General features: G+C 36.9%; 1 protein-coding gene across 1 annotated transcript in view; it reads right to left on the bottom strand.

The window, feature by feature from the left end:
• LOC140142121 (uncharacterized) overlaps positions 1-12,741 on the bottom strand; it is a 49,522-nt gene that overhangs the window by 3,585 nt on the left and 33,196 nt on the right. The window contains exons 12-21 of the mRNA XM_072164086.1: positions 11,896-12,047; positions 10,866-10,937; positions 8,942-9,116; positions 7,919-8,016; positions 6,862-7,065; positions 5,656-5,877; positions 4,566-4,689; positions 3,533-3,798; positions 2,685-2,774; positions 1,689-1,915 (exon numbers count right to left, since the gene is read on the bottom strand). Of these exons, the coding sequence (XP_072020187.1) occupies positions 1,689-1,915; positions 2,685-2,774; positions 3,533-3,798; positions 4,566-4,689; positions 5,656-5,877; positions 6,862-7,065; positions 7,919-8,016; positions 8,942-9,116; positions 10,866-10,937; positions 11,896-12,047 (1,630 nt within the window). The remainder of the gene's footprint in view (positions 1-1,688; positions 1,916-2,684; positions 2,775-3,532; positions 3,799-4,565; positions 4,690-5,655; positions 5,878-6,861; positions 7,066-7,918; positions 8,017-8,941; positions 9,117-10,865; positions 10,938-11,895; positions 12,048-12,741) is intronic.

Raw genomic sequence — 12,741 nt, 5'->3', positions numbered from 1 at the left:
ATGACATGATCGAGCCGGCAACTTGTGAAACCGCCCGGCCGTGTGGCATTTTCCAATATAGTCGGTTAGTTTTGTGGGGTTCATTATCGTATTTATATTATTTATCAACATAGGCCTATTTGTTTGTGACGGTTTTAAAATTTCAAAATAATCCCATTCAATTACACGGTTGACGATGAAAATTTACTGAATTTAGAGAATGCAATGCGGCCACCACCTGGCCGTCACCGTGTTGCTTGAAGGCGGGTCCGCATCGTAAAAGCATGTGAAAAAATTACTATACGGGCCTGCCGATATGCAGGGTCCGTCACATTTTGCCACCGTGACCAAAGTCATTATTAAGACGGACTCCATACCGACTTCATCGATTTATGCATGTTTTTACCATGTTTACAAATCTCGAATTTTGCAAATTGACTTCGGGCCCTTTTTTTTATATTTAATTTCCTATGTTGACAATTTATAGGGAAAACTTTGTCCACGGAAGGTTTCATGGACCGTCATTTTACAAATTTGCGGCTTTTTCAAACTAAAATTTTACACACTAGTACCAAAATGGTCCACCAAATCACTTCAATTTAGTCTTCATTTTACCCTCCCTGCGTAATCGATATACAAGTGGCCATTTTCGCTTCTGCTTTCGCCGATTTATGTTTAAAACAATTTATAGGCCTACGATAATAGGGAAACTTGTCCACGAAAGGCTTTCACAAATTTTCGGCCGCCAAACTAAAATTTTACACTAGTAGGCCTAGGCATAATAGTGCCAAAATTGTCCACCAAATCGCTTCAATTAGATCTTCATTTTGCACACGTTTTTTTTTTTTTTTCTGAGGGGGGAACATCCTCCCTCAGACAACCCCCTGCGTCGCGAAAGCGCGCTCCGCGGCCATTTTTTTTCATTTTATTATATTGTTTCTACAAATTCGACCCACACCACCTGACTGCTCTAGATCGACAACCGGTACCAAAAGCTGGTATCGCCCATCCCTATGGAGATTGACTCGTACTCTCGCTAAATAAAAATCCCTTAAAAAGGGATGAATAAGCGTCCTTATCAACCAATCAACAAATTAAGACAAATAGGTGAAAAACGATGTTTTTTCATAATTTTTTTTATTTCACATGATCCGTACATATATCGCCTAGCTATAAATGAAAAAATGTTTTTTTAGACCAATCAAATCAATATATGGGTGTAGTACGCCCTTAACAAACACATGAATATTCCTGGCCTACTGTATTGTTTGAGAGTTGACTCATATGGACTCAGATGCAACTTTTAACGCTGTTTAAAACGGTCTTTTCCTTTACATAATAACCCATTGTGACTGAACGCAATGATGTGTGACGCTATAATTTGGTCCACATGTGTAAAACAAATAAGGCTACCGATAACTTTTTACATGGTTGCGTTTCGTCAAGTATTTTTCGATTTATTCTAAAAAGTATGTAGGGGGGAACTTATAAGTTGTGCACTCTATATATTTAACCATTTTTCACCCTGATGTGGCAAGGACGTTAGTGCCCATTTCATTGGGTGCAGCTTTTAATTGCTAGCTTGCGCTCGATGCATTGGCATACACATGCACACGCTTAAAGATGCTGCATATATGCGTGCGCAAAACAGCTGCCTCAATGTGTTGATGTCACTACCACATCAGGGTGAAACATGGTATATAGTTTACCTTCTGTAGATAATTCCCCATCCTCTGCCACAGCACTTGTTGGTCTTGATGCACCTGATTTAGCACTGACCACACTCTGTCTTCTTGACATCTTAGGAGTTGCTGCTTTGCCATCTCCATCCTCACTGTCAATATCATCTCCTACCATGCTAAGATCTTGATAACCACTCTGAAGGATGTCTTCCATCAGTAAAGATACGCCTAGTATCTCACCGTTAGCAACGTGTCTGAAAGGAACATAAATGAATTACTGCATGAAGAGCAATATTTTTCATTACCATACTCTTTTAATGTAATGTAATGAGACAGATCAATTATTTGCCATCTTTGTTTGATCAACTACAATATCATAAATAAAAGTTATTCACATAGGTATGCATATATTTGATCAGTGCCAAATAGTCAAAGCCTCACAATGGCATAAATTGATAGTAGACAAACAGGCAACATAAACACAATAGTGCAGCATTTATACTGTGGGTGACACAGTAACATTCCACCAATCACATGTGTAAGACCAATTACTTTTGTAACTGGAGCGATACACGGATGTATATACGTACATCTCATGATGGTTATCATTATAATCAACTGTAGACGCTAATTGGTTACCATTTTAATCACATCTTGAAGAATTTACCCTGGCTGTGACAGCTAACCTTGATTTAAGTTGTAATGGGTACTGTGCTTATACTGATCTGAAACTCCAAATGATTCCATAGTGAATGCATATCTGGAGAGGATGATGGGGTATGTAGCCACTTTTTTCATCTGCGGATGCGTGGAGGGTCACCTATGGCAGTTTTAAACATTTATAACAAGTTTTTGGTGTGGTTTTATTTTAAATCTAAATCTATGAAATAATCGATTTAATTTTCAAAATCCTGGATCCAAATGTGATAGAGCAATCTCTTACCACCCTCTGGATATGCAACAATGTTTTAAATCTGTTTCTTCAGTACGGTAACTAGTGTTTTTATACTAATAGTAACTTACCTATCAACATCTTTGAGACCAGCCAAACATAGCTGCATGTTATATGCAATCACATACCAGTTCTCTATTCTCAGTGGATATGGGCCTCTCCTGATAATCAAGATAAGAATAATCAAGCATTACTTTCAAACTAAACCTGCTCACAAGGAAAGTGTCTTCAAATTTTGGTTTTGAAATAACTCTTTGTTTGTTCATCTCAATTTACACATACCGTTAAGTTCGCCTAATGGCGCACATGGGCTCCTTTGCCTTGTGGTAAATTTCATGTACAAAGGAGAACTAAGGGTACATGCCTTTATTTGCTGGTGGGATTTTTTACGAGAGGGCACTTTTAAATTGTGCCTAAAATTCCAGTTAGGTCAAGGCAGCCTATAGCGCCATTAGGCGAATCTTTGCGGTAATAGTACAAATGAATAATATGGCAAATAATATCAAAATAAACATGTGCAGAAATATGGATGCCGAAAAATGCACAATGCACAAAGCTTGAGGCACCCAATCTGATAAAATGTTTACAATTAAATAATAATGCAGGAATGTCTGAATTATAACATTATGTTGAAATTGCTCTGGTGACATGACAAACAAAACAAATTTGGCTGGTGTCATATGGCCATAAGTTGGGACAGTGTAGGTGTAAAAAGTAACCGATTACATATTATAAGATTGTACATTCTCATTTTTTTTGTGCTAAAATAGTTAATTTCCAATCATAATACAAGGGAAAAACACACAAACATTGATCAACTAAGCTTATTTATATGTTTGTATCGATGATCAATGTACATGTCTCATCTTTCTTATAAGAAAGATAAGACATTCTTGAAGAAACCAAATATATTGGTTACCTTCCTAGGTATGCTCTCCATGGATACAATGCCAATGCATCAGCATCTCTAGCTTGTAATGGTTCTGGTACATTCATATATGCATTGAATAAGCCTGGTCTCTGTACACTACTCAGCATAGTCAATGCAGTATAGATACTGTCTGTAATGGTACGATATCCTGGTATATTGCCGGTAGAGAGTAAGGTGTCACACAGGGAATGACGCATACTGGTGTCAAATTCAAGGAAGAGGACATCACGTCTCAAAGTGAGGTAGTCGGCAACCTGTACATGGAATGAAATGAAGCAATATCAAACAAGTTGAAGGTTCAAGGCAATTAGGTTTTCCATGGATTAGCATGTGTTCCTCACGGACCAACCTGGGTAAACAAACAAACAAACAAAAAGAAGGGCCCATTTACAAAGCTGCCCTTTGTTACTTGTGTGTTTTAGCAAGTGCATAACAGGCCTAATCTAACACCTGGCAGCTATTACAAATTGGGCCTTCTTGGCCTGAACCACAATAGCTGCCCTTTGTTACTTGCGTGTTTTAGCAAGTGCACAACAGGGCTAATCTAACACCCGGCAGCTATTGCAATTAGGTTTTCTTCCCTTAGCCCCTCAAAATAATAGTTAATAAATTCAGGACTGGCTGTTAGCTTTGCTCCTTCACTAACTTGTCCTTTGAAATTTACTATTGACAAAAATGAACTGGGTTTCTTCAAGGCAGAAATATAAAGATTGTCAGGTGTTTTATGTACCATAAATATGCATGCAGTGTTGATAAACATGTACATACTAGTACCATCATATTGACTCAATGTACATGATTAAATTCCAATTAAAGAGATGGCTTCAAAATTAAATCCCCAGTACCCTGGTAGGGCCAGCCAGTTTCAATAGCCCCAAACAATGATGCAATTAAACTGCTGGTTCTGCCAGGACACAAACAGTCAGGTTTTGAAGCCACCCCTAATTTAATGCTGATATGACCAATTTCAAGTAGAAAGAAACCCAATGGCAAGTACAAGGTTGTACTTATGACTAATTACCTGGTGTGGGTCTGTAGGATTGTCCAAACTATTAATCTGTTTTTGAATCTCTCTCAGCTCAGCACATATCCCTTCTGTACCTCCCCAATCAGCAGTCACAAACTCCATCTTCTGGGATCCAAGCCTTAAAAGGAAATTAACACAATTTCAACATATTTATTTCTGTCATACATGAATCTTGTTGTTAGAAAATTAAAATTTTGATATTTCTTTCAGTGTAAACACATTGTTTTCTTCTATAAATTGTTGCGCCTCAAGTTCAGTAGTAAAATAGGTGTATATTTTGGTGGCTGCAATAATGAATTGCACACGTTAATTGTGCAGAGCATACTTGCACACGTATAAGGGCGGTTTGTCGGCACGCTTATTTACAGCACAACTGCGAAAGCATTATTGTTACTATCGAATTTGAGATGAATCAAAGAACAGCTTACTTTGATAAACAAATTTTCTGAGACCCATGCCCTTTCAGAACAGGAAATACAAATTGCTGTGTCAGTGCATGAATGTTGTAACATTTTTGGCAAATTATTAATGGATAATGAAAAAAAAATCACTGAAAAGCTGCTTACAAGACAAAATGTCAACAATTTAAATTCAAATGACATGCCAGTGTTCAAAGTTTCTTACTGAAGACCTACCAAACATAGCAATGGTTTACTTTGAAGAAAAGACAAATATTTACTGGAGTTATATATTTGGTTTCAGATCAACTTTATCAATACATTTCACCAAACAATTTAAATGGTCTACAGCAACCCTAACAACGGTCAGTGAACACGCATCTGATCAAAAAATGTGGACATTATCAACAGGGAGGACCATTTTTGTAAGCATAAGATCAGGGATACCATAGAGATAAAGACACAAAATCTCCAATCAACAAGGATGCTCTGCAGTCACTTGGCCACCCACCACCTAGTCATGTGACCAGAGTAGTGTAAACATTATGCTGAATGAAGACGCTGTGATGGTGTCACAAGCTACATCACTGCTCAATACAGACTTTGGAAAGGTAACATTTTTTTTTTTTTAAATGAAGCGGACCAAAACTCAAGACAAATATTGATCAAAACTATGCACAACCTACCTTGCATGTGAGCTTCCTAGTTTGGCATGTGCACACAGGTACTGCAGTATATCATGTAATGCAGCCATCAATCTGACTGTAGCATGAAGACCTTTCAAGCATGTATCCTCATCAAGTGTCTTGAACATAGTGAGTACCTCAGTGTGATGAGGCAGGAACCACAGGTTCAACAGGGTAGTTGTGTCCGCTGAGATTTGACGGTTTGGTCTCTTCTTCAGCTCTCTGTTAAAAAATATGAAATGGTGATAATTAATTTTTTTAAACATGTTTAACATAAGAGGAATGATTCTAATATTGACAATTTTTAATTTTGGGTTTTGTTCATTATTCAATTACATTTTAACAATTGATGCCAAATAAGGACTTCTGTAAATTGAACTTCTGGTTACTAAGTTACGAGTGATTCTAAATATTAAAAACAATGTGAAAACATAAGAATGTATCAGTAACTTAAAATCAATATTAGAAGCATCAGACCCATTCCTCATGATTGTGTCACATATGCACATCTCATCTGATAAGTTTACACAGCATTTGAAACATAATTGCACACATTCAGGTAACAAATACCATGGCCCAATGTTTGAAGTTGCAAATGATTATCAACTCTAAAAAGCATCTCAATTGTATTACTGCTTTACAATCAGGACACTACCCTTGTTGAAATAGTTTCTCCAGGTCAGCTTAATTTCTACTTGTTTTCAGAACAGAGGTATAGAACACACACAAAGATCTACAACATACATGCAATAATAACTTCTAGAGTGCTTTTACAGTTACATAGTAACTGAGTAAAGAGGAAATAGACAAGAAAGAAACAAATACTTCATCTCAATCATACAATTCACAGTAGTACTAGTATTGTGAAGTGTACAATAACCAAAGATATTATACCCAAAAATTAAAGTCTCAAAATGGCACCATATCTAACACTATGGTAAATCCACCATCTTGGTCTGTTTATCATGGAGGGGAGAAAATGTACCTCCAGCTTTCGTCGACAAAAGCCCAAAATTGAACAATAATTTGCATCTTCAAGCTTGAGGAATGCAGCGCTCGGCGCACTTTTTGGGACAATGCATTACACGTAGAATGCAAACAACCAATTTGGAGGTACATTAAGTTGCCTCTATGAACGACACACAAACATGGCTAAGTTTGTACTCTTTGATTCTACCTTATTGACAACAACACATCATCACTCACCTGGGGTTTGTTTCTAAGCCAATCTTATCATCCATCTTTGTTTTCTTTTCATTCTGTACTCCAACCACAAAGTGTGTCTTACGAACATTACCAAAATCATCCAGGAGCCGAAGCATGCTGTTGATGTACCCAATGATTTGACCACGCAGAGAATACTGCGACATACGACGGGTGAACTTACGACAGAATTCAGCGATTAAAGTCCTGAAATTGAAGAAAGATGACAAGGCTTGATAATACAGGTGTAGTACAAGGTGTTAGGATTAGGTTGGGTTTTAGGGCACAAGTTTATGGTAAAGAGGTTAGAGTCAGAAAGTAAGAAATATCTGCATTGAGGTTATGGTTATATATACTCGGATTTGGGGTAATGTCCCTTATTCCAAAGTTGCACCAACTAAAGTTTTTTTAGAAACTTATTGACAGATTTATTATGGCTCAAAAAGGCCGGTGTATTGACTCATATTTGATAAATTGACTTTAAAGAATGCATTATATACTAATTCTACATGTAATATGATAGTTTATGGTTCATTTATCTCAGGGGAGGTAGATAAACAAACTCTTATCACAGGCAAGATTTGAAACTAAAAATACTAGCAAATAATTATTTATGCCATTGCCACAAAAACAAACAGGTTTTATAATTTCAACTATCACTTCAAATTTTGTCTAGGTAGCTTACAAAATGTATGTATACTACTTCAACTAAAAAATGTCATTTCAAAACTCTTTCGCAAAAAGTCAATTCCTATACGTGACACAATCTGGTTCATAGAGGCCAAAGGCAGCAAATTTGAAATTGAGATAAAGGTAAAAATATAGAGGTAAAAACAATAAAATACATAAGAAAATAGACATCACAAAACTTCATACTTTAGAACCAAGTATGCTAGACCTTTGATGCTTTCAGTATATGATAGACTAATGTCTGTATAAGGTAATGATTATAACTCAATTTTCAAGAATGCCTCCTTTGGCCTTGATGGACCAGATCGTGTCACACATCATTTGATCTGCAGTTCCAACTGAATTCATTACATCACCAACACAAACATACCTCTTCAACTTTTCTACCTCCTCTTGGTTTTTCATGATGGTCCCTTTTGCTGCTTTCTTGGTCAGGAAATCATTCAGCATCACATCACGGGCTGGTGTCTGACAAAAAAGGGTTTAAATTTTGCCAAGTTGAAGTAATCTAGAATTATTCAAACTTCTACAAAGTCTTACACAGAACATTACAATTCATTAAAAATGAAATAATTTTGTAATTTTCACACAACTCAACTTGCAATAAAGTTTCTTGGTATATTGTAATCAGTAAATAGCCTTAGATGTTCTTGTTCTTAACAACAATAATACATAAGTTCAAAATCCAATAAGGTAGAACCAAAGAGTACCGACTGCCATGTTTGCGGAGAACGAAATAGTGTACCTCTGGATTATTATCATGTTTATTTGCAATGTACTGGCAAACGTCTCTTGATTAACCATAGCATTATACACATGGCAGTCTTGAGTTGGTACTCTTTGGGCCTAATCTCACTGGCTAAAACCTAAAAGAGTCTTCTAAACCTCCAGGAATAATATAATACTTGTAGTACAAATAATGAATTTCTTCTTGTTATGGAGAGACATGTCCAACTCCATCTCTACATTCTTAGATGGGGGACACAATTTCAAATGTCCCCTCCCCCGAAACAAAAAAATTTACATATTGTGCAAAGTATCCCCCAAATGGCACTCATTTGGCAAATTTTTCCAAGGGTGGCACAATGCATCCTCTCTTAGATACCCTCAATTTACACAAAAATAGTGTACAAAGTGGCTTTAATGTGGCTCTCATTTTGTTAAATATTCCAACTTCTGAGGGGCATGACTGACCCCTTCTGCGTTGCACAGGTACAATGATATGGCATCTTTGCAGTCATATTGAAAACTATCGGTATCACATAATTTTCTGTCCCCATGATCAACTTCTGATTGACGCCCTTGCTTGTTGTACTACGATTTATCTAGGGTAGGCCCTATTTTTGAGTCATGTGTATGCAAAAGGCTTTTCATACCTATAAATAATACATACCTTTTCTAACTGTAATGAAATAAATGCCTCGGGAGCACGCTTTTTCAGTTGCATTCCTTGGTGGAGCTTAGCTGCAAATGCTACTGCGCTCACTGAAGAATCTCGTCGGACTATTCTGGCCTTGCCAGCTGGTTTCTCAGAGTCCTTTGAAGAAGGTGTTGCTAATTGCTTTTGACTGAAAACAATAATGGCATTATAAGTGGACTAGAAAAAATGTACATTCCTTGACATGATGGTTAAATCACGTGTATGGATTCCTTGAGATATGGCATACTACTCCTGCCAATCTTCTCTATACAAACTATGCCTTTACATTGAGACTTTGTATTATGGCATATAAAATTAGGCTCAGCTCTTTCAAGCAATTGTAAAGAAATTCAATCCAGCATTTGATTCATAGAATTAAAAAAGACAATGAGCACATAGTACTAAAAGTCACACATACTGGCTGACAATCACAGCCATAACTTTACATGACAAAGGTCCGTATGCACAAACAAGTTACTTCAAATCTGGTTTGATTATATGGAGTTTAGTCTATGGAGGGATCCTTTTGCTCTTTTCTTTTCCTCCTTTACTCCAAGCCAAATCCAAAAGTTCAACTGTATAGCCATCTAATATTAAGCTATGTGTATAGGATTAAACTCCATAGTTAGACCAGGTTTAAAGTTAGACCTGGTCTAACATGTTTTGTGCATATGGTCCTAGTGTTTAGACAAATGTGACCTGCTACCACGAAATCAGCGTAAAGTCGCAAGGTGTTAGTCACTCAAAACGCCCTGGCTACTGCTTGGTGTTCACTCACCTGTTAAAGCCACTAAGTATGTCTGTATGTCCTTTGTGAATGGGGGCACAATGGGCCATTCACGAAGGTGGCGGCATATAAAGAACATCAACTTAGTCAGACCAAATATCTTGAAACTACCTACTCAACAACATGAGTATAAAGTCGCGGCGACCTTACGCCGATTTCGTGGTAGCAGGTCACAAATATGAATGTATTCTAGTTTCTCTCTCTTTCTCTTTCCCCTCAGAATTAATCACATCTGCTTGGTATTTTCTGACTTTCACTGTACAAAAACCTACAACAAAACAGTTGCACATGATATCGGGTGATATTTTTGGTTTTCCCTATAATCATTCATGTACATGACTTAATGTTTGCCTGTGGTTACCTTTTCTCTCCAAAATGTTTCTTTTTTTTGTTCTCTTCCTCTTACCTTAGCAGTAATTACCATGACACAATCTAGCTGAATTATTCCCCAAATTGGACACTTATATGTTCCTGGTTACTGAGGTTCTGCCTGCTTTGAACACAAGAATTTGACATATGTCCTGTACCTAAATTCAGTCCTTACAAGTTAAAGTTGAATGGAATCTTGAAGACCCTCAAAGTTTGCAGCATGGATAAACCATGGGGGGGGGGGGGGCTCAGTACAAGTGTCTACGGGGAACTGCTGCTGCAAATGGTCTCATTTTCGGCCTTCTGGTATAAGAATGACTCTTTTTTGTGTGAAAATTGGAATACAAATGGGTCATTTTTGTCATTTTGTTGGGTAATTGGTCTAATTATGTGAATCTTGAGCCAAAATTTCCAAAAACGTAAAAATATTTGGGAAAATGATCAAATTAGTGATAAATTTGATCCAAAATGTAAGCCTTGGAGTATAGAAACAGGTCCCAATGTTTGGGCAAAAATTGTTTTAAATATGTGTCCCACTTTCAATTTCTCCAAAGCATGTCCCTACCCAAACCAAACTCCAGAACATCTGTCCTAATCTTACAAAGCAGGTGTAAACTCTGTCGTTAGTAACATGTCAGTGGCCAGTACATCTGATGTTAGAATGCATCACATATTCACCTGTTATGGTATACTACAATAGGAATGCAATGTTAATAATCTACATGGGACCAAGCGGGTTACCTGTGCATTGTCTGCAAATCGGTATACGATGATGACAATGTTTGTGCAATTGACGTTTCCGTCTCAACAAATCTAAAAGTGCAGAAACATAACAAGGGTTGTAATGGTTATGTTATGACAAATATACATACAATACATTCTAATTTCATTCTATTATTGTTATTTGGCTAAACTACCATTAGAGTATTGTTATAGTGCTTAACTATCATTTAGTTACAATTTAGATTAATTGTGACAACAAAGGGATTACTATTTTACTAAACTACTATAAAAATTAAACGATAAGTTATTTTCTGGCATAATGTCTTGAAAACTATGTTAAAACAGTAGTTATTACTATCTACAATACGAATACTAACATTGAATACAATACTTGGGATTTGACACACATGGCACTTCTTGCTACGAACATATTATTCAAATGAAAACATATTTGTGGGATAGTATTACAGGTTACTTGAAGTATATTCAAGCAGTATGTACATTTGTTCCATTATTCAGCAGTATATCAGTGTACTGTAGAATGATATGTTGTACAATATTACTTAAACAGGAGAGTTGTTTTGTGACTCGTTAAAGGGTGGTAAGTTAACATCTCTCTTGAACCTTTCTGTTGTGGTTCACTAATTGGGATATTACAGTATAAATCCATACACGTCCTATGGAAGATATGACTTCAATCTCCCACACAGGGGGTGTAGATTTCAAATGGGGTCACCCATTCAGATAACCCCATTTGAAATTCACACTCCCTATGTGAAGTGGAAGATTAAGGTCATGTCTTCCACGGGGGGTGTACGGATTTCAACTGGAATATCACATTATGAATTATGCAGACCTTTCTTACTGCATGATTACAGGCTGGTAGAGCCAATCATAGAAGTTGACATGTGTTCAAGTATCGTTTCAGATATACTTGCTACAAATTGAGCAACAGTAGCCTACTGTAAAACACTTTGTGCATATCACTACTTCTACTTATGCTATTGTAGCAAACATAGTTATTATGTGCATAACGAAGATGACTTACCGCTCCTTGACTTTATCTGTCTGTGCCTTGTCTCCGCCCTTGAAGTAGGAGCATATGCTTGCTTGTTGTACTGAACACAGCAGGGCATTCTTGTGCACAATCTGACACATGAGTACAACTTGTAGGCTATCTAATGCATTCCCTTTCATTAACTGAAATGACATAGGTTTATAAAGGGTTGGTTAAAGGATGTCTCTGGCAATCACAACATTATGCCTTATATGACAGAAAATTAATTATCAAGCACAAATTGTGTGGTTTTATTTGAAACAAACCCACATTGACCATAAAAACACATTAATACAGCCGTCTCTCAACACACGATATTCAAAATTCCCGGGTGCCAAAATTGTCCAGTGCAATGACATAGAAATCATAACATTATGCATTATAATAAAAAAAAATTTTTTTCAAGTACGAATCACATGCTTTTATTTAAAACAAACTCATATTGACCTTAAAAACAAATATAAACTGCCGTCACTCACCACGCGATATTCAAATTTCCCGGGCACTGAAACTGCCTGTAGCAATGATGTCCCAGTAACACAATGAAGGCTGACGACAATTGAGCACAAATAATCATGATGTCATTGCACTAGACAATTTAGGGCTGGAATTTTTTTATTTGTTTTTATGGTCAATATGAGTTTGTTCGGTATTGACATAGGCGTGTATTTTGCTGTGCGCAGTATCCAACCCAGGCACATAAAGTTAATCACGCAGAGTGTACACTAACCCTTGCAGTGTATGTGCGAAGAAGCACTGATGTCACTACCGATGTGAACCACAGTGTAGTATGCCTTATGTCATTTGACATTCTTGTAATCGGCTCTTATTCAATTG

Source organism: Amphiura filiformis, chromosome 20 (assembly GCF_039555335.1).
Source record: "Amphiura filiformis chromosome 20, Afil_fr2py, whole genome shotgun sequence".
Classification (NCBI taxonomy): Eukaryota; Metazoa; Echinodermata; class Ophiuroidea; order Amphilepidida; family Amphiuridae; genus Amphiura; species Amphiura filiformis.
This window is presented reverse-complemented; position numbering and strand designations above follow the sequence as displayed.